The 22,640-nt window shown below is 34.3% G+C and overlaps 2 protein-coding genes across 2 annotated transcripts; both read left to right on the top strand.

The window, feature by feature from the left end:
* Positions 1-10,754, top strand: LOC132557682 (UDP-glucuronosyltransferase 2C1-like). The gene is made up of 2 exons (XM_060222203.1): positions 1-16; positions 7,634-10,754. Exon 2 carries the CDS (start codon positions 7,646-7,648, stop codon positions 9,176-9,178), a length of 1,533 nt encoding a protein of 510 aa, XP_060078186.1. The 5' UTR covers positions 1-16; positions 7,634-7,645; the 3' UTR covers positions 9,179-10,754.
* Positions 10,755-15,378: 4,624 nt separating this feature from the next.
* LOC132557915 (SUZ domain-containing protein 1-like) lies at positions 15,379-22,121 on the top strand. Its single transcript, XM_060222445.1, has 5 exons — positions 15,379-15,511; positions 16,703-16,755; positions 18,213-18,329; positions 21,147-21,272; positions 21,724-22,121. Exons 1-5 carry the CDS (start codon positions 15,449-15,451, stop codon positions 21,833-21,835), a joined length of 471 nt encoding a protein of 156 aa, XP_060078428.1. The 5' UTR covers positions 15,379-15,448; the 3' UTR covers positions 21,836-22,121.
* Positions 22,122-22,640: the final 519 nt, after the last annotated feature.

The following is a 22,640-nucleotide window of genomic DNA, read 5'->3' as shown; positions in this document are numbered from 1 at the left end:
CGCATGCTAATCTCAAGTAAGATATAGCCTAGCACAGCTTTTATTACATTAGCACGATAAAGTAAATATTCTTTCTATTTTCTTAGCTGATCCTTTTCGTTGTCTCTCTCAGCACGCCATTACCAGATAAAATTCCCGTAGAGCCCGATACGCACCAGTGGTGGGGATGCAAATTGTTTTCCTACAACGTACGTAACAGCAAAGCGACGTCATAAAAGCTCTTTTTTTCCCATAGCGATTTCGTAAAAAGCTCAAAAAACGTTGCGTAGCTGATGTTGACTGTTAAATGTTGAAGAACTATTATTACGGTAAAACCTATGAAAATGTCACACAGTTATAAAAGTTCAACAAAATGTCAGCAAAAAATATAGACTTTGATCTAGCTATTATTTTAAAGAAGCTTAAACTAAAACATGTAAGCACGCTTATTATAATATCTTTATGTTGAATGAATATTAAAAAAAGAAAAAATTCCATTTTTTTTTCAAATTATTTTTTTCAAATCATCACAATTTTGAAGAATATTTCGCTGTAACAAAAAATGTTTATCGTTATTGCTGCGTTATAAAATATAAATTAGACAAAGTACATATCAACGTTAATTGAGTATAACAAAATTATAAAATCAAACTGTATTTGTATGAATTTTACTGTACTTTAGGCAGGTGTCTCGCTACCGAGAGAGTGTGTTTGTGTGTCTCATATATACAATTGATGTTTTTGAATGTAACTCAGTCTCTCCTAAACCGGACGAGGAGACCAGTAAGTGTACTGTTACAAGTGTATAAATATGAATAAGAAAGGAGCTCTACTTATGTAGCTATGGAGGACATACAAAGTCGTGCCCCGCGGATTCCTCGCTTCGTGTGAACGATTTTTTACTATAGATGATAAAGCGGCATTTCAGAAAAATATTAACGTATCGTTTTTAAATACAAAAATCCAAAATGTTTGTCTCTAATCATTGGATTTAACATTTCTTCTTCATAAATACATCTTTCATTAGTTGAAAAGAAGTTGTATCATTTTTTAAATTGAAAATAAGTTGTATCATTTTATCAGTGGAAAATTAGTTGTTTTATTTTATAGTAGAAATATACACAGGAATCTTCTTCATAGTCTTACCAAATTTTTAACACTGAAAACGTTTATTTTGACAACTTCGTTGTGAAATAAAAGCATTAGTATGTATAAATGTCTAGTTATGCCTCTCTTACAATCAAGTATAGTAACTTTCCAACACATTGATATAACTGACAGCTTGAATTAAGAATTAGTTGTGTCATTTTTAGGTGAAAATCGATGAGTGATTAAGACGGACTGCTGTTTATATAAACAGATATATTATTTTCCGATCGGAACATATTTCATAACTTCGAAATAAATGATTTCATATGTAATTAACGAAATGAATAATGAAATATAAACGACATTTCCACATAGTGGCAAAGTTATAACCAAAACATAGTTCACCGTATGGGTATATCAGCAACCACTGGTGTTTGTTTTAATGCCTCGCTTATATACACATAATATATATCTATATATATTTTACATCTACAAGCTTATCACTCTATTCATTTCGTTCGTCTATATGCAATGCAATTTCAAAGGCATGTGTACAGTTTACGACTGACATTTGTAACCATTGGTGTGAATATATACTGATCGATTCACTTACAGTAAATAAAACAATAATGGCGAATCATGTGACCATTATTGAAAAAGTGTACAATGTATATACTATGTTGACGTTGATACTTACATGTACAATCATTTTAACGAAAATTCAACTATGCAGACATGATTATACCAGAGACATTCATTCTTGATTTCGTTTTATCTTGGTTCAGAATTCCTTCAGACACTTTCGGGAATTTGAAAGAGGTAGGACGAAACGTCCATATGATACAATAATAAATATAGAAGCTATTCGGTTAGGTTTTCAGAAAAAAAAAACGTGTACGGAAGTGATTCCAGACAAGTCATGACTAATTGCTTTGTTGCCTTTTTGTTTTGTTTGTTTTTCAGTTGTTTCTCAGTTAACATCCATGTTTCTATAACTAAGTTGTACAACCATATATGCTGTCTTTCCACTGACCGGCCAGACCGCAGCCAATTCGTCGGCCAGTGAAAAGGGAATCTCATTTTCGTAACGAAATTAATTCTAATAAATTTTAGACAACGAATCATAAAAAAAAATCGTTGATCAAACGGAAAATTATTGAGAATTTTAGTGCCAGTGATCTCCAAACTACTGTCTTCAATATAGGGTGATATTTCAGTTGTGAATAGCTCAAGTCAGCGGTGTTTTGTGTGTGTGTGTTTTTTTTTTTTTTTTTTGCTTTTTTTTTTAATCTAAAGTAGATAGAAACAGAAGCTGAGATTTCTACTACAATGTTTGTTTTGAAAAGATTAGTTAGGGACTTTGGTGAAAAATGGTACATAAACACAGCTAATTAAGTCTGATACCGTGTTTCAATTCAATATTTTCCATAATACAATCATAAAAATACAGTATATTCGTTATAATTAGCACGTTTCTAGAAAATCATAATAATCAGATATCAAAATAGATAAAAACATGAATTTTCTAGCATTCTAAACAACCAGGAAAAGTAGTAAACAGTTTCAAATCCCTCTGTTATGCGTTTCTGATTTTACCTGACATAGTTGACTTTCAAGACTGTTAAAAAAGATTTAATTACGTTTGCGTGCTAGTATTGCATTTAGTACATTGTACATCATTACATTGGACTTGCAACAAAACCACGGACTTTTTGCTTGAAAATTAATAACATCGATTGATGTTGCAACAGCCTAGCAAATGGATTACATAATAATATTGACTTATTGACTGCTATTTATAAATGTAAATTATAAATCTTAGTGAGAAATAAAATGTACGAGTTCAATGAATTCAAGATTTTCTCTGTATTATGTATTTGTATTGGACAGCAGCATTGCCACAACAGTGGAAGAAAGTCTTTTTGAAAATACAGTGGTTAATCAATTTCTTATCATTGTCATTCTTTTCCTTAGTATAATGGGTTACTTTAACATATAGTTAATGGTAGATGTTGTAGATCCCTTCCGATCAGAATTCTTGATCAAGAGTTTCCAGTTTTTTATCTTCGAATTTCAATTGCCATGGTTATAATCAGTGGTACGGTCCAAATGTATTTTGGAATTCTAGATCTTCTCAGTTTTATTTGTTTTAAACCAAATCCAGGGATGTCATTATCATACGAGACAAAATCAGATGATTATCTCATACATTGACTGTAGTTATGTATGAAATCATAATAGGACATAGAATCAGAAGATGAGAAATTAGCCCAGGAAAGAGTTCACACATGTCTAGGTAAACCACTGGGGTTCTCAGTTGGGGGTTTACTGGCGCGTCCTTCGAAATATCTGACCATATGTAGTCATATACTTAAATATGATGTTTTTAATCCACAGACATTGGTGAACTGAATTGTAGCACTCTGATTTTGATACTGATAATTAAATGTGGTTATTTTTTGTTGTGATTTTGAACAAGGATATCTATACTATGACGGATTCAAATTTATGTACCGTACTATTACGGAAGCTACAACAGATACCTATATATGGATATAACTTTGGCTGTACGGGTCACATGAAATAGTCACTGCCTAAAAGCAACCAGTGTGATCGAAAAGATGCACATTTTGAACCGACGAATCAATGAATTAACTGGAGCGTATTTTTGTTTATTTATTTCAATTTGCTAAATTTTTGAAAGATTTTAACAAGAGACACGGCGCATATCCACATGTAAGAATGTGTGACGTCATCATCGTCTTTTTTTTGTTCTTGGTCTTGTAGACACCTTTTCATTATCATCACCACAGGTTGGTCAGCTGACGCACTGGTAACACTCTATCTTCCACTTCGATTCTCTGAACGGATATTGGTTTCCTTCCATAGGAAGAGCGCTCGCGCGCCCACATCAAGTGTGATCTTCCATAATCATTGTCATTTTCAGTTGTATAAGATTGACAGCCGTTGGCAACCGAGAATGTACCTTGACATAGTGCTTTCTGAAGCAGACAAAGTGACGTATGAGGAAAAAACTCCCACCATCCTCCCTTTGGCGTATTCATTATGTGTGTTTCTTGAAGTTGTCTGCGTTGGTAAAGGCTCATTTGCATATAAGGTGCTTTGTAGTGGAAACCGTGGGGTTATCTCCCTTGGTTTGAACTGCCGTGACACGACAGCGCTATCTGGACTTCTAAACACCGCGGTATGATTTATTAGATAGGAGCTGGGAGCTACCCTATAGGTCCAGTATGTAAACCGCACACCACGATTCTCTACATTTGGTGTCAGAATTCGGCGAACCTTCGCTGAATTTTGACATTTTCCTTTTTTCGTCACCGGTGTGTTGTACTCTTGCACGTGGTTGCCAGTTTGGCAGCTCGGATTGGGCACACGTGTACAACACAACGTGATAATTTAGGGCTTTATGATTTTCTTCTTATTACAAGTAGCCGCAGATAGTTTGGAAGAAGCCAATCGCTGCTCCAGCGTTCTTTTGTTAGGGCGGCATTAGTTTTATATTTTTATTTCGCATCTGATGGTGTGACGGGGCGCTATATCTGCCGGGTGCGCGACTTTGGATCATTAGGGACCTAGATTAGGTATAAATTTTCATTACTATTTACTATCAAACATCGTAATTAAGATGCACATCCTCACATTTCGACGATTTCGCATTTTCATAAGCACCATAATGTGGACATTCAGTGTACTTGTCATGATATAAGAGCAGAGTGTCAAAAACATGTCTGCACGATCGAATAATCGACTGTCTGACCAAACAAAGGAACACTACTCACAAAGCAAACTTTCATACCAGGGCCACTTGACTCGCACTCTCTATCACACGGTACAATGCATTGGATTAGGCAAACGTAAACACTTGGTCAACATTAGGTAAGACCTCTCGACCAGCATACGCTATGACTAGAACAGGTAAGGTGGCTAACTTAGATTGCCCTACCTGGACAACAGTATGGGTACATGCATACAAGTAAACAACACAGGTAAAAGAAATATAGTCATTCACTCATAGATAAACGTACAATATACATTTACAATTAAAGTGTAACTTTGTGACAATGTTTTGATTACATATATTTTAAATTATGTTTTACATCACTCTCTTTGATATGAAATGAGAATTGTTGATACAATGAACATGAGTTGATTTTAAGAGCTACAGTTAGGCAAGGCATGTTATAATGATGAAAGTAAATCGAATATAATCGACATATTACAGACACGTTTTGTACATTACGATGATTGGCAGAGAAAATGCGATTGTGGCCTAATCCTGTGGTCTACTAAAGGAAATAAAAAGAGTGGAAACGTAAAAAGTAGAAAGTAAGATGTTGGGATACTTCATGTCGCTTATGTCTAATTCTTCCTGGAATTGTACAAAGTTTCTTTCAGTTATCTGGATTCTTGTATATCTATCCTTTTAAAAATAACTGTCTCATAGCATATAAAAGATTTTATAGATTATAAGATTGAAAGAGATAATGTATTTATCGCAAAGCTCCTGGATCACTTCCCTATTTCTCGCATTTTTCAAATTGGTCAACTGCCAAAACTAATGGAGAAAATTGAAAGTTTTGAATGGTCTACTACAATTTTATATTACCCTCTTCCCTTGACTTGTCGTTTTAATAAGATCTTTACAAAGTGCCTTGAGATAATGAAATGAACTTGACTAATATTCAAGGTTACAGGAATCGAATTCGTTAAATATCTTAAATGAAGCTTGATAACATGTGCGAAGAGAAATGACCACGATCCTTAATCAACGTCACTGAGATCAAATTTGTTAAGGCATTAAAACAGCTTCTTCTGATAAACCAAAAGGTCCGGAAGGGTGATATTAAGTTTTTAGTATAAATTTTCGAAAAAATTTGAAAAATAATATAAAAAAAAGATTGGATATGTCCACTTTGAATGCACATGTAGTGTACTTGTTATGAATATTGATTACACACTCAACAAAAAAAGAAACGAACAAAGTTCCAACCTCAGTACACCTTAGCTGTGAGGAAATACAGGTATTACATCAAGAATGATCTCCCTTCTTGACAATCTACTCTAAAATTAGCCAAGCCTGACGATGTCATCGTCTGACTTTGTGAGATTCACGCGGCGTGATCAAGCCAAGCCGAACTTTTTCAAACAAATAATTTCAACGGATACTCTAAGTTCAGCAACATTAATTTTCCACGTTGGCATTTTGACCGAGCTGCCACGCTTAACGCAAAATTCAGAGGGTAGAGCAATTGCGATGTTGTTGGATGGTCATAGTCAAACTGCTGTCGCACGGCAGTTTGGTGTTGCCCCGTGTACAGTTAACCGTCTCTATACACGTTTCCATTGTACTGGGTTAGTTTCTGATCATCCCAGGAGCGGTTGGCCGCGTGTAACGACTCAACGGCAAGGCAGGGCGATTCAATTGTCACACTTGCGCAACAGATTCAAGACTGCTGTAGAGACTGCGTCGCATACTTAGGTACTCATGACAGACCCATTGGTGCTCAAATTGCCAGGAACCGCTTGCGTGCCGACCTTATGTCGGACCACCTCTGATAACACGGAGGCGGCAATTGCGTCTTGACTGGATGCGCAGACATGGCCCGAATAGGTTAGAGATGCGTCGGTGGAGGTGTGTGATGTTCACCGACGAGTCTATTCTGTCGCTATCGCTCAGACGGAAGAAACAATGTATATCGCAGACGCGGTGAGCGTTTCGCCGACGCATGCGCGGTTGAACGCGATAAACTCGGTGGTGCTTCTGTAATGGTTTTGGGAGACATCTCCCATCGAGTAAACTCCCCTTAGTTGTCCTGAGTCCAAACCTCAATGCCGTTTGATACAGAGACCAGATCCTCCAACCACATGTCCTTCCACTTCTCAGATGTCAGAACCTAATTTGTTCAAGCAAGACAATGCTCGACCGTCAAAACGTCAAAACCCCAAACTAACCACGCCCAGTTAATCGCAGCATTAACACTAGACTGGGACATTATTCCCCTAAGGCAAATTAATGTTCTCGTGAATTCAATGCATAGGAGAATCCGTGCAGGGATTCGTGCAAGAGGTACCCACACCAGGTACTGAAGTGCCATTTTATTTTTCGCGGGTATCCCAAATTGAGTAACCGCTGACAACACGAGTGACGTCACACAGACTTTTCTTCTACAGAATTGTGTACCTTTTTATTGATATAAAATTTTGTACAAATTTCCCAAAATATCATCGGCTATTGATTGTGTAATTTAATTGTGCGTTTCTTTTTTGATGAGTATATTTTTGATGAACATTGTATACCAGGAGAGCAATGCAGGCCCATTTGGACTGTTTTTTTACTGATCTCTAATTAACTTTCAAATTATTCAGTTAACGAAAAGAGGTTATTCTTTTTGAGTGGCAATTTAAATTAATTAGAAAAGTATTACTTTATTTGTATAGTTGATCATGTCTGATACAGTAATGTTTCTCACTACGTATTCTGCTTGATATAAATGAAAGAATTATGTCAAACACTTTTTTAATATTTATCGATATATCTTTTCAGACTAATTCCGCCATGGATTACCGATGTGTATGTCTATGTATAGCTGCAATGACTACAATGCTTTCGGTTCCGGTGGAGACTGGGGAAATATTGGTTCTGGTATTTCCGGTTTGGAGCCACATCAAACCCAAACTAAACGTTGCCGCGGCACTTGCAAATATTTATGGACACCATTCAACGTTTATTTTGAACGAAGAATACCAGAAAAGAGTCGAGGAAAACAACGCAACTAAAGTTATTTTACCAGCAAAATACAAAACAATTAATGCACACCTGTTGATCAATGCTCAGGTAAAAGATACCTGCAGTCATGCGGGTATGCCATTTTCCGCTATAAGAGAGAACGCCAGATATCTATGTGACTCCTTACTTTCGGACGATGACTTGGTGACCTCTCTTCGTCAGCAGAACTTTGATCTGGCTCTCATTGATAATGTCGTTCTTGCGGACTGTTTTGCAGTCTTAGCGTACAAACTAGGAATTCCATATGTACAGCTCGGTGCCATGAACATACCGACAAGGACCAGAACGCCATTTATGCCGTCTGTGCATTCTTCATTCGCCATGCTTGGTTTCTTCAATGAAATGTCGTTTTTTCAGCGAGTAACCAACACACTAGTTTCAATAGTAATGGCTGTTTTACCAGAAATAATTTTCCCGAGCGATCTGGTTTCGATGTATGCTCCAGAAAAGCCATTTCTGTCGTTAGAGGTTTTGCATAGACGTACATCGTTCCATCTCATTGACCTCGACTTCGTGATGGACTTTCCAAGACCATTGATGCCGAATATGGCGTTTGTTGGGGGACTTGGCACAGAGAAACCCAAACAGCTACCGTCTGACCTTGACTCTTACATGAATTCAGCAACTGACGGAGTCATTATAGTCTCGTTTGGTAGTGTCGCTCAAAATCTACCAAAAGACAGAATAGAAAAACTTATCGGTGTATTCAAGAAGTTTAAAAGCAAAAAATTCGTTCTTCGGTATGGAAACGAGACAAAAATGGAAGACAATATATTGTTGATGCCATGGTTACCACAGAACGATCTACTAGCCCATCCCAACACCAAGGCCTTCGTTACTCATTGTGGAAGTAGTGGTTTATATGAGGGTTTATATAACGCCGTACCAATGATAGGACTACCCTTTATGATAGACGGATTCTATAACTGTCGCAAAATGGCTTTCAAGGGATTCGGTATCTCGCATGATTTCTGTACTTTTACAGACGATGAATTGTCAAGTGCTTTACAGGAAGTTCTTCAAAATCCGAAATATAGCGCAAAAATCAAGAAAAGTTCCGACATTTTCCACAACCAGTGGGGATCGCCCAGTGAACGTTCTGCATACTGGATTGATCACGTGATCCAACATGGAGGTGACTATCTACAAACACCGGCGACTGACATGCCATTTTACAAATATTATCTTTTAGATGTCTTGCTTTTTATTACTTTAGTGGCATTCCTCATTATCTGGAGTTGTATAAGGCTGGTGAAAATATGCTATAGATGTTTTTGCAAGTCAAAGGTTAAAGTTGAGTAAGTGCCACGCGTCTGAAGCCCGACTTGAGATATGTAAGAATTATGTCCCCGCCGTCTCGCCGTATGGTAGGACAGTGGAGTGGATCTCTTCCCTGTAAAAGCTTGCATATATACCTGTCCAGAGTAAGAAAAGACCACATATCATTTAGTACATTTAGAGAGGTTAATTTCCACCTCACTTGTATAAATATGTGAGTGAGACAACGCATGAATGTGTGAAACATAAAATTTGATCCATATCTTTCTTGTGTTTATACGTACGTGAAACAACATATGTATGTGTGTGTGTATGTGTGTGTGACGGGAAATGTGGTCCATCTCTTGTGTGTAGAAGTATGTGTGTGAAATTATCAATGTCCTAATTACTTGTGTTTTGATAATTATTAGTTTGAATTCCATTTATTGAAAGAAAAGTAATTAAATTCAACTGGTCTTCAATAATATTGGGAGTGGGGGTGTCCAATTGAACAGGAGACGAACGTTATCAGGGTATCTTATCATCCGTCATAAGGCTAAATAGAGGTTTTATGTGGGTCGGAATTCCGTTGTTGCATACCTTGGTCTCATTAATTTGAGAACGTGACATGACTTACTTAGATTGATCAAGATTTACGTGACGGTGTCAAAGACGCTTACTTCTCCGGAACACCTGGATTTATTTTCCTTGTACTTTCCGTGTAAATGTTTCTTTTGTTGATAGTTTGCCCCAGTTTTGTTAAACTTGGGTTTGGATTATGATCATGTTGACATGTTGGTATTTTCTTGTTGTACATCAACTTGTCTCAAAGATGCGTTCGCCATTGTGTAACATTGCCCGTTGTGGTCTAAACTTGGGATAACCTTTTTACGAACGTGTTTTAAATAGTGTTGGTCTAATCGTTATACATAGATACATAGATTTATTCTGACAAGGTACAGAAAATATGTACAAGGTTAACAATCCTTTGATAGTCAGCTCTTTATACAATTTATACTGAAATAAAGTTCACATCTTATTTTTTTTTCTTTAAAACAATACTCCTGTGGCTGGTTTTTCCAATGTTCATCTAGGTTATATTCAAACTGTTTAACTGTCGTTGCATTTACAACATTAAATGGAAGACTGTTCCAAACATCTACGCTCCTCTGCGTGAACGAATATTTCCTGAAGTTCAATTTTGAAAATTCTTTATATATTTTTAGTTATGTCCACGTGTGTACGACCCTTCGTTGACAGAAATCAAGTTATGTACTGAAGTAAAGTATATTAAGTATTCATTAGTTCTACCGTTTCAAATTAATTCATTAATAAGTTCCCGATTAAAATTATTTTGTGACTTAAGAGAAAATTATATTTTTATTTTTAGAACTTGTCCCTATATCTGCACTTATGTGTTATCTTTTTCTGACACTGCAATAAAATAGATTTAAATCCCCTTGTATAATTTTACTCTCTACACTATTTAATAGTATACGCGTGTACTGTGGTTATTTCTACTGCAATGTAAATGTTTGGCAAATGATCGTTAAAAAACATTGAAAAGACGTTCTATGTTGGTTATTTTGTAATTTTAAAGATTTTGTTATTTGTAATTACTGATAACAATTTTTGTAATTGTCCCTTGTTATAAGATATATATAGAAAGAAATGACCATTGATTATAATTCTTTCTACATATATAGGACTGTTTTGTATTTATAAAGTATGATTTAACACATAAAACTTATTTTCTTTTTTATTTTTATTTTCTTGGTCAATAAATGACATTTTATTAACATATTATCAAAAAGATAGTGCATGAGCTGAATTCCCCTTTAACTTTGTAATTTGTTGCAGGTTTTTCATACCTTAAAGTTTTACATGGAAACATTCAATATTCTGGATATTTTGATAAAAAAGATACATAAAAAAACTCATATCAACAGAATCATAATGAAAACTCATTAAAACTAGAATGAGAAATACGGAGACCTCTGTACAAGGAGAGTAGAGTGTATCAATGTACGTGAATAGAAAAGCCATATTCAATGTCAGCTGGGAAACCAAATTACGGAGGTAAAATCCCACTTATACATATCTTTGTCTAGCCAGGACTCATGAAGGTAAAATTTTACTGGACGTTATAGAAGAAGAGATCTAACGAGCCCGGAAAACAATATTATCTCTCGTGGGAGTTGTACGGGTTAGATGGAAGAGAATCCAAAGTACTGCTACATATCAGACATATATGTCTGGCAATGTCAGTGTTCTAGGGTCGCTATATCTTTAAGAATTACAATGAACCCGGACCCGTATCACGAAAAAAAAACCCAAACAAACAAAAAGCATACCTTTTACTATCATCAATTACATACGAATCATATACATCATATCAGGACAGTCACCTTGGATCCAAGTCCTCTGCATCCTTAATCTGGTTTACTTTGATGAGTTACAAGCACCTGTCAATTACTAACAGAACTGAATTTTTCAAAATTGGAGATGCTTACTTTAATGGTGAATCTAAGGCCGGTATCGATGTCATGTGGTCGTTATGGACATGGTGTATACACATAGAGGGTATATCTAGTTCTAGTTCTACTTTTGTATGTTTTGTTGACATGAAGAAAGCATTTGATTGTGTAAACAGAGATCTTTTGTGGGCTAAGCTAGAACATTATGGTTAAAATGGATATTTCTTGGATGCTATTAAATCTTTATATTTTAATTATGAATGTAGAATTAGAATAAACCGTGTTCTTACTCAACCTGTAACTATGAAGCAAGGTTTAAAACAAGGCTGTAACGCATCACCGACACTTTTTTCCATGTACATAAATGACTTAGCTAAAGACATTAATGATTTAAAATGTGGAGTAGATATAGAATCATGTGTCATCTCCATTCTTCTCTTTGCTGATGATATTGCTCTCATTGGACCCGACGAAAAGTCAATGAAAAAGATGTTGAATGTATTAAATATGTGGTGTAAAAAGTGGAAAATCGAAATAAATCAAGATAAAACTAATGTAGTACACTTTAGAAATAATTCCATGCCTGTTACTGATCACACGTTTTCATGTGGTGATATAGTTATCGCCTTAAATACTAAGTACAAGTACTTGGGGCTATGGTTTGAGGAGCACATGGATTTGCATTTCACTGTAAAAGAACTCTGTAAATCTGCGAGCAGAGCACTAACATCGTTGTATGTAAAATATTCTCATGCCGGTGAAATGACATATGATGTGTTTAACAAGTTATATCAAACTTTAGTTCAACCGGTTCTTTTTTATGGCTCAGAATATGGGGTATAAATAAATACCGTGAGGTGTCCACTGTACTCCACAAAGCGTGTAGATACTTTTTAGGCGCCTCCCGTCGATCAAGTAACTTAGCCCTCCGAGGTGATATGGGATGGCATTCTTGTAATGTTAATCAGGTTTTAGAAACGGTACGCCTGTTTTTAAGAATAAAGTGTTGTAACGACAGCCGTCCGAAGTTATGAAAAAAGTACACCTATGGTCTGTAAGGTTGAAAAAATCCTGGGATTCTAGAGTTATTACAGTCATAGAAGAGAAAAAATTAAGTGAAATTGTAAACTCGACATTTTCTATTAGAAACAAGATAAGAAATATTAAAGAAAAGTTAATTACTATAGATACAGAGGAATGGTACAACAGCTTGTGGAATGATAGTAATAGTGTAAACGGTAACAAGTTGAGAACATACAGAACCTTTAAATCTGAGTTAGCGCCAGATTCTTATGTCAAACTCGTGACACAAAAAAATAAACGGAGGGTAATTTTTAATTTAAGATGTGGTTATCTACCTCTTGCAGTAGAAACCGGCAGATTTACCAAACCTGAGATTCCATTAGAGAACCGTGTTTGCAAAATATGTACAAATGTAAATAATTCGATAGAGGATGAGATACACTTTTTAATTGAATGTAATGTATATAATGATATTAGATCATCCTTATTTAGAGCAGGAATCGAAATAAGAAATGATTTTTTAAGCCTTAACGATTTAGAAAAAATTGATTTTATAATGTCTTGCAGGGAATTACAAATTCCACTTGCTAATAATTTATACAATATGTTCCGGAGACGTAGCACTTTAAGTGAGTAATCAATGTTTTAACAGTGTCTTGTAAGCCATTTCTGGCTGAATATCACGTATGATTACATTTTTAGAATATATGCTTTAATTGATTCGTTGGGTAAATCAGGAACTTTTTTATATCGATTGATTATCTATTATTAATTATAATTAATTATTGTAGGTAGCGTAAGTTTGGCAAACCTCGATGGTAGGGTTCTCCCCAACCCTTGGAATGCCAAATTTCACTACTGATGAATGTATCATAAATAATTTTTGCCATGTGTATTGTTTTATTATTTCATATATAACATGTAGCTACAGTATGGATGAGACCTATTTTAGTATTACAATATATATTATAATTTATATATTTCGTATATAATCCAGAGAGCTTGTTAGGTAGGGGCTGTCCCAATCACCTGTTCTCTGGATTACGATCTGTGATAAGTAAGTTTTAATTTATGATATTGGATTTACCTGGTTTAGTTTAATATGATTGATCCCAACGGTCTCACTATGGTTTTATATTGTGTACTTTACATATGATGTAATTGTGATATATGACACTTTAATAAACAAATTTTGTATTGTATTGTATCTAGTCAGAGAATTAACATTATTAAATAAAGGAAGAATCGACAGTGCGATGCATGTCCCTGTACAGAGAAGTTAACTGTCAACAGATCTTGAAATACACATTAAAAATTGCACGAAAGACATGAAAGTCGTTAGTACCCCCCAGTACGATTGTATATTGAGATACAATGTATATGTAGCAGTCAGTCCTGGCAGGACTCATCAGTAATGATAAGTGGCTTGATTTTTAAAAAGTTGAGACGACCTGCGTGTTTCGTTTCACAATGTTCCTTATTTTGTTTAGTTCATATTTAACCAAAAAGCTGGTTAACACTAGTCAACCTTCGTAAAACCGGGGTTAAGCACGTTAACAAACATTTCACCCAAGTTCACATTAAAATCTCCATGTCTGTCTGATCATAATTATTCTAACTGTATAACCAAACAGAGTCCTTCCTCATCGTAATTCCACTTTTCACGTAAAAAATGTGATTCAACAAAGGAAAGCATTTCATCATTTATTGATCAGGATTTATTATTAGGAAGATTGATGGACGCAGGCTGACAGCCTCTATATCAGAGACGTATATATCAGATATATACGTCTCTGTCTATATCAACAAGATATATATTTATGCAGTGAATAAATTTACATCCTCCAGTACAATAGCTATGTAGAGTCCAAAAATAAGAATCATACAAACATTAAAATTAAATATTAAAATAAATATTTTTATAACATACTTATATTTATATCACGAGAGAAAAAGAAACACTATCATCTGATTCATCATATCTAAACCCCGTGATGTCGCACAACTGACATCTAAAAGTTTAACTTACTTGTCACATACATATATATATTTAGAAGTGGGGTGGGCGGGATCTCTTTACAGAGAATGTTGCAGGATGTGTTAGTAAGTTTTAATATGTTTGTGTAATAGACCAATATTTCAAAACTAAGTCCCGTAGTATTTCACAAACGTCCGGAAATGTTTTGGCCTAATGTATAAATCGAAGTATTTGCAGCATGAAATTCAATAATATGTAAATTAACAAACATATTCACTCAGTTTACTTCCAGTCAGCATGACGATGTCGAACAACTTCCTTAATCCACCGAAGGAAAAGACCATATCGTGCGTAAAGCTGACTGTTACATAGGAGGTCGGGGGGGGGGGGGGTCTCTTACAATTTTTAAGTTACATAGAAGAGAATTATGTCGGGTTTTCTCCTGACACCTGCTATCAAAATTGATTTGATTTTTTTTAAATGATCAAGTAAATGATGCATATGCGAAAAAAGTGACGAGAGAACATTTTATGGCATACCCGTGTAAAGCTGAAATGTAAATGCCCATTTTACACCTCATTATTAGAAATAGAAAACAAATCCGGATATCATTCATCGGTGGTCGTTTTTATCGTTCGTGTTTGTTTTCCGTTCCAAATTCTGGTAGTCGTAATCTGTTGAAATCGCACTTGACGTTGGTCAGAATTTTCATCGTTAATGGAATGCCTGTCGAATTCTATTCAAAGGAAATGTATAGAATTATTTCATCTTTATGGTAATAATTTGAAAAGTGTGAAGATTATCGTAAGGGCTCTATCGGAAAGCTGTTGATTGGTCATGGCCGAGGATGGTGCAGAAGTAACTGTTCTTGACAGTTGGGAGGAACTTGACGACAGCAGGGTAATTGCCTCTTATTTACTCCTTAATATTTCTATTTTACGTGTACTTTGATGATATTTCAGATGATTTATTTACATTAATATACGGAGAAAGAGCTATTGTGGTTAGGATTGTATTCGTCAAAGGTGAACATTCCATGAGCATCCTTTCTTCATACAAGAAAATCCTCTCATCTCCGATACATTTTTGTGTTGGGTACTTATAACTACAAGGTTCTGTTTAAAGAAGTAAGCATACTATAACAGAGGCAACATTATGGAGTTTGATTATAACATTCGTATTTCATATCATGAAGAAAAGTTGGCAGTTTCAATGAAATAAGTTATTTACAATTTGGTGTCCAAATATGGTCCACAGCATGCATGATCACTACACTTAGAATAGGCTGCAGGGCAATGTTTGTATAAATTTAAACCCTGATAGTATGTAACTTCAAATACGGTATCTAGAAGTTAAAACAATCAAACAAGAGGGGATGTAACTGAAGCTTATGATTTGTTTAACATTTAAGAAATAATGTAAATGGCGAATTTACAGAGCTCTTCCAATGATATGCTATTTTGGTTATTAGTTAGAAGTTTGTTACCCTGGGGATAGGGAAACCACATACTCAGCAGTTGTCATCAGTCATCTATGCAGAAGATGGGAGAGGAATAGACATAATGTATCTTGCTGCATGTCCTAAGAGACGAGTAATTGTGAGGCATTTCATGCTGGTTGAGAGTGTTAACAACATTTTTGCCAGTGCCTTCTGTTCTCAAAAATCATGCCAGCATCCAGACTTACTGTAAAAACCATGTAAAAATATACATATGTCAGATTTGATAGTCATGGATGTAAATAAAATTCAGTTTTCTACTTTAAGAGGATGTCTAAGAAGTTTGCTTGATAGTGAAAGTTTTCAGTTTGATGAACATATCAATGTACAGTGCTATTACTAGTCTAACACAACCTGCTGGTCAAACTACATTATTTTATATACATATAATAAATGTAACAATCTTTGAGAATGTGTGATTGACAAATGGTAATGTAGGATATAATTTAGAAAGTTTCAGTGATTTTGCAGACTCAAAAATTTATAGTCATACGTCAGTCAATTTAATAGTTTTCAGTGTTATGATCAGATGAGGACATTAAATTACAGAATCAAAATATATAAATGTATAATGCTGATTATGTTGTTTTCAGGTGCTCAATAAAAAACTGAACGAAATCAAAATTTCAAACCAAGATGATAAAAAGTAAGTATGAAATGTAATCAGCATATCATCACATAGATATATGTTTGATTTCCCACAATGATTTTTTCTAAAGCTCTGGAAATAAGTGAGAGTAAATAAACCTTTATGTTTCCCTGAAACCAGGACCATGAATGCATTCTGTCCTTTTTGCAAATAGTCATATGCTGAAAATGAAGTAGGGTTACATTGGATTTCATAAGCTTTTCTGACTGTCTGTCCATTGGAACTTGTGGGGACAATTCCTCAACTCTTGCATCACCTTCAATGACCCTTTACTCATATAACTACTTCCTGACATTGCATATACCAGTGTTTTGTTTTTGATTTTTTTCTCCTTCAATTTTTAATTTTCGACTCATTATTAGGGACTTATATCTCCTAATTTGTTGAAAAATAAATCTTGTATCTTTTAAATCTTTGGATATTTTTTATGAATTTTAATACTTATATCCACATGAGGTTACACATTTGGGGTAGTTTTGTCATGTCATTGTTTTCTTTTGAGTTATGTCCCTTCATTGGAAATTAGCATACATATTCATCCAAGCAAGTCCTAGATTAGTGTCCAACCACTTCATGTTGGGAGGAGGTGGGGGTTGAGAGAGTGTCTTAAAATGATGTTGACCATGTCGGTTTATTCCATAACACTGTGTCTGGGGAATATTTTATGCTGAAGACCATCTGTTCCTTTGTGTTGAAGTCTGTCCTGTCATACAGTGTTCCAAATTAACATAGTCATTCTGTCCTGTCATACAGTGTTCCAAATCAACATTGTCTTAAGAATCTTTCAACAGATTTGGTTTATATTTACCCCATATCATCATGATATCAATTTTTACACTTAATCAACAAGTTAAGATGGTCAATGGTCAGTTTAAATGGTCAAAAGTCACACTTGACAACTTGTGAAAATTAGTTACTAAGTGATACTTATGTTTTGGAACAGGTTTGTTTATGCCTGACAGATCTGTGCTACTTTTTATTAGAATTGTTTCTTATAGCGTTTTACCTCTTTTGTTGAAAAGTCTTTTCAAAAGCAACTCCAGCTTGTTGGCTGATCGCACTGAAACTTTACATAAATCATAAATAATCCCTGGTTTTGTACATTTAGGTATTAAATTTGCCTGAAATAATCTTAAGATAGGCCAGTTCATGTGTTTTTGGGTCGGTTTGAGATCCAAATCAACATGAGTTTAAATTTGTGGGAATGATGTGAAACTGAAATGAAGAATAGGTTGCTGTTTTGTTACATTTACTTCTGAGCTTCTGCTTTGTTTTAGTTTGAGTTAAATAATTTTTCTGAACTTCACAATTGTTTTAATATCAAATTATTTTTCTGAACTTCAGAACTGTATTAAATTCAGCATGACAACAAAACACTCTTAGAATACATAAGATGAATTTGTTAAGAACAGAATGTGATCTAAAAATGAATTATGTCTAATAATGAATTTCAGACTGACTGGTGCTCTAGTGTTGGAGAATCAGGACCGGACACAATACCAGCCACAAGTACGAATACTAAAACGCAGATCGGACCCGGGTGCAACCGCCAATTCACAGCAGGATGCAAGGTTGATTAATACTGAATTATACAAAATATACATTTGTTATGAAGCAGTGTTCATCAGAAATTTTATATATGACTTATGAAGTTTATTAAAGGGTATATAGCAATTATTATAGGCTTCACCATATAGAGTTCATTATAGTGTACATATAGAGTTCATTATACTGTACATATAGAGTTCATTATAGTGTACATATAGAGTTCATCATATGTACATATAGAGTTCATCATAATGTACATATAGAGTTCATTATAGTGTACATATAGAGTTCATTATAGAGTACATATAGAGTTCATTATAGAGTACATATAGATTTCAATATAGTTCATCATAGTGTACATATAGAGTTCATCATAATGTACATATAGAGTTCATTATAGTGTACATATATAGTACATATAGAGTTCATTATAGTGTACATATAGAGTTCATTGTAGAGTACAAATAGAGTTCATTATAGTGTACATATAGAGTTCATTATAGTGTACAAATAGAGTTCATTATATTGTACATGTAGAGTTCATTATATTGTACATGTAGAGTTCATTATAGTGTACATATAGAGTTCATTATAGAGTACAAATAGAGTTCTTTATAGAGAACATATAGAGTTCATTATAGTGTACATATAGAGTTCATTATAGTGTACAAATAGAGTTCATTATAGAGTACAAATAGAGTTCATTATAGAGTACATGTAGAGTTCATTATAGTGTACATATAGAGTTCATTATAGTGTACATATAGAGTACAAATAGAGTTCATTATAGAGTACATATAGAGTTCATTATAGTGTACAAATAGAGTACAAATAGAGTTCATTATAGTGTACATATAGAGTTCATTATAGTGTACATATAGAGTTCATTATAGTGTACAAATAGAGTACAAATAGAGTTCATTATAGTGTACATATAGAGTTCATCATAGTGTACATATAGAGTTCATCATAATATACATAGAGTTCATTATAGTGTACATATAGAGTTCATTATAGAGTACATATAGAGTTCATTATAGTGTACTTATAGAGTTCAATATAGTGTACATATAGAGTTCATTATAGTGTGCATATAGAGTTCATCATAGTGTACATATAGAGTATCATAATGTACATATAGAGTTCATTATAGTGTACATATATAGTACATATAGAGTTCATTATAGAGTACAAATAGAGTTCATTATAGTGTACATATAGAGTTCATTATAGTGTACATATAGAGTTCATCATAGTGTACATATAGAGTTCATCATAGTGTACATATAGAGTTCATCATAATGTACATATAGAGTTCATTATAGTGTACATATAGAGTTCATTATAGAGTACATATAGAGTTCATTATAGTGTACATATAGAGTTCATTATAGTGTACATATAGAGTTCATTATAGTGTACATATACAGTACATATAGTGTACATATACAGTACATATAGAGTTCATTATACTGTACATATAGAGTTCATCATAGTGTACATATAGAGTTCATCATAGTGTACATATAGAGTTCATCATAGTGTACATATAGAGTTCATCATAATGTACATATAGAGTTCATTATAGAGTACAAATAGAGTTCATTATAGTGTACATATAGAGTTCATTATAGTGTACATGTAGAGTTCATTATAGTGTACATATAGAGTTCATTATAGTGTACATGTAGAGTTCATTATAGTGTACATATAGAGTTCATTATAGTGTACATATAGAGTTCATTTTAGTGTACAAATAGAGTTCATTATAGAGTTCATTATAGTGTACATATAGAGTTTATTATAGTGTACATATAGACTTTATCATAGGATACATACAGAATATACTATACATATGAAGTTTATTGAAGAGTACATATGAAATATATTATATTTTACATATACCAGTTCATTACAGAGTACTTATGAAGTTTTGTTAAAGAGTACATATGGAATATATTATATTCAGGGCTCTCACACCCCATTTTGGGACTGGGGCCCGGGGTCCTTTGAATTGGGAAAAATAATGGTATTTTCCTTAGAATTGGGAAAACTTTGGGTCTAAATTGGGAAAAAAAGATACTATTTTGCATTGGGAATGGGGCCGAATATGGGCCCCAAATCTGGCAGATCGAGAGCCTTGATATTGTACATATACCAGTTCATTACAGAGTACTTATGAAGTTTATTAAATAGTATATATGGAACATATTATATTGTACATATACCAGTTCATTACAGAGTACTTATGAAGTTTATTAAAGAGTACATATAATTATTGTTAAAGGCTTTACTATATAGAGTTCAATATACGGTACATGTGGCATTTATTATAGAGTACAAATAGACTTTATCATAGGACAGATATAGAATATACTCTATAGTACATAAAGAGTTCATTATAAAGTATATATGGAGTTCATTATATGGTATATAAGGAATATATTATATGGTAGATATATGAGTTCGTTATAGAGTACATACCCGGTATGAAATTTATTAGGGGGTACATATGAAGTTCATTATAGGGTACTTGTAGAGGTTATTAAAGGGTTACAGTATGGATTTTGGTGGATTTTGAGAACTGGCAAAAGGTTACTCTAAGATTTAGATTTTCAGATCATGGTTAAATAAACATAAAATGAAAACAGTGTTTTTACTAAATGGGACTCAAAACAAATCTTATGTGTTTAGTGGTCTCTTTTCATTAGTATCAAGTTAATTGTATATTAACAAAGTAAGTAAATTAGGTTTTGCATGATATTTTTTGGAAGGGTCCAGAGCAAATTTTAATGGGCAAAAGAAAGGGAATATATTTCTTCATGTTTTATTTAACATAGCAAAGTTAATGCTAACAAGCACAACAAAACACTCGAGCAGAGGGAGAAGGAGTATGCCGAGGCGAGACTCAGAATACTTGGATCAGCATCAGGTGGATTTGAGACTGAACAAACTATAGATAATAGGTAAGGATATGATTTTTTTTTATAAAATAAACAGTAATTTTTGTATAATTTTTGACCAGAACATTCTGATCTCATTGTTTTAGGTTAGGTTATGTCCTAGATGAAATTATTGAATCCCACACAAAATCAGCATGTCCCACACAAATCATTTTACATTTTATATTTATCATAAAGATTTACAGATGGCAATTCCTGCACAGTTTCAAGCAGTGGATTCCTGTTTGTTTAGATAAAATCTTTTCACTCCAAGGAGAAGGATAATTCATTTACTTCTGTTTGTTGAATTTACATCATACTTGCATAAATCCTTGGAGGATTAATCAGTTCCCTCACACACTCTTGTATAAATATCATTGACATGTGATGAAAGTTTATATAATAGAATATAATATATGATTAAGACCTAGTGACTACAGATTTCCTGTCAGATTAAAAAAAAGTCAAAATTTAGTTTCAGACCTTCACCAAGGCTAACACAGCAGAACAATAACAACAACGCAACAGAAATATTACGGCAGCCCCGCGGTCCAGATGGATCGAAAGGGTTTGACCAAATGAGGTAGTATACAATATCATTGAGGTTGACAACTGTAAAAGAAGCTCATTGTAATCTGGAGAATTGATTAAGGTACAGGAGTCCTGTAGGTGACACAGACGTTTATTAGTTGGTAATATTGACCACTTGATAGTGATTACAACAAAGAAAGCTACCAGGGTTACTTTCGTGAACAGTGTGAGATACCTAATTTAACTTCGTGAACATTGAGCTACTTTAACATGACAATTCAAACAGTGAGTGACCTCGCCCACCATGCTTACCAACATTAACAGTGTGACCTACCTGGATTATTGGAGCTGCCACCTGTTACCTTAAGTTCAATGGCCAACCTAGGTTATCAATGTGAACTTCTAAAATTGGCTAGATTATCAGAACTGCCACCCATTACCGATAAGTTCAATAATTTGCCTAGGTTACCAGTGTGAACTGAGTAACTTTGCTTGATTATCAGGGCTGCCTCAGTGTCTGACATGAATAGTGACTTCTTGCCTGTTTTATTGGTAAGTTACCTGGATAATTGACATATATAATAACTTACTTGTGCTACCTATATGTTGCATTGGGTAACTTACCTGAACAGAGCAACTTACCAGTGTTACAGATGCACTGTGATCAGAGTGTGCTATTTGAGAAGGAGCATTCTGGGTTAATACTTGAAACAGAGTGAGCTACTTTAACGACCATCATGGAAAGAGTGAGCTACATTGGCTCCCATCATGAACAGAGTGAGCTACATTGGCTCCCATCATGAACAGAGTGAGCTACATTGGTGACCATCATGAACAGAGTGAGCTACATTGGTGACCATC

Source organism: Ylistrum balloti, unplaced genomic scaffold (genome assembly GCF_031769215.1).
Source record: "Ylistrum balloti isolate Yb309-2 unplaced genomic scaffold, AGI_CSIRO_Ybal_v1 Utg369656, whole genome shotgun sequence".
NCBI classification, from domain to species: domain Eukaryota; kingdom Metazoa; phylum Mollusca; class Bivalvia; order Pectinida; family Pectinidae; genus Ylistrum; species Ylistrum balloti.
This window is presented reverse-complemented; position numbering and strand designations above follow the sequence as displayed.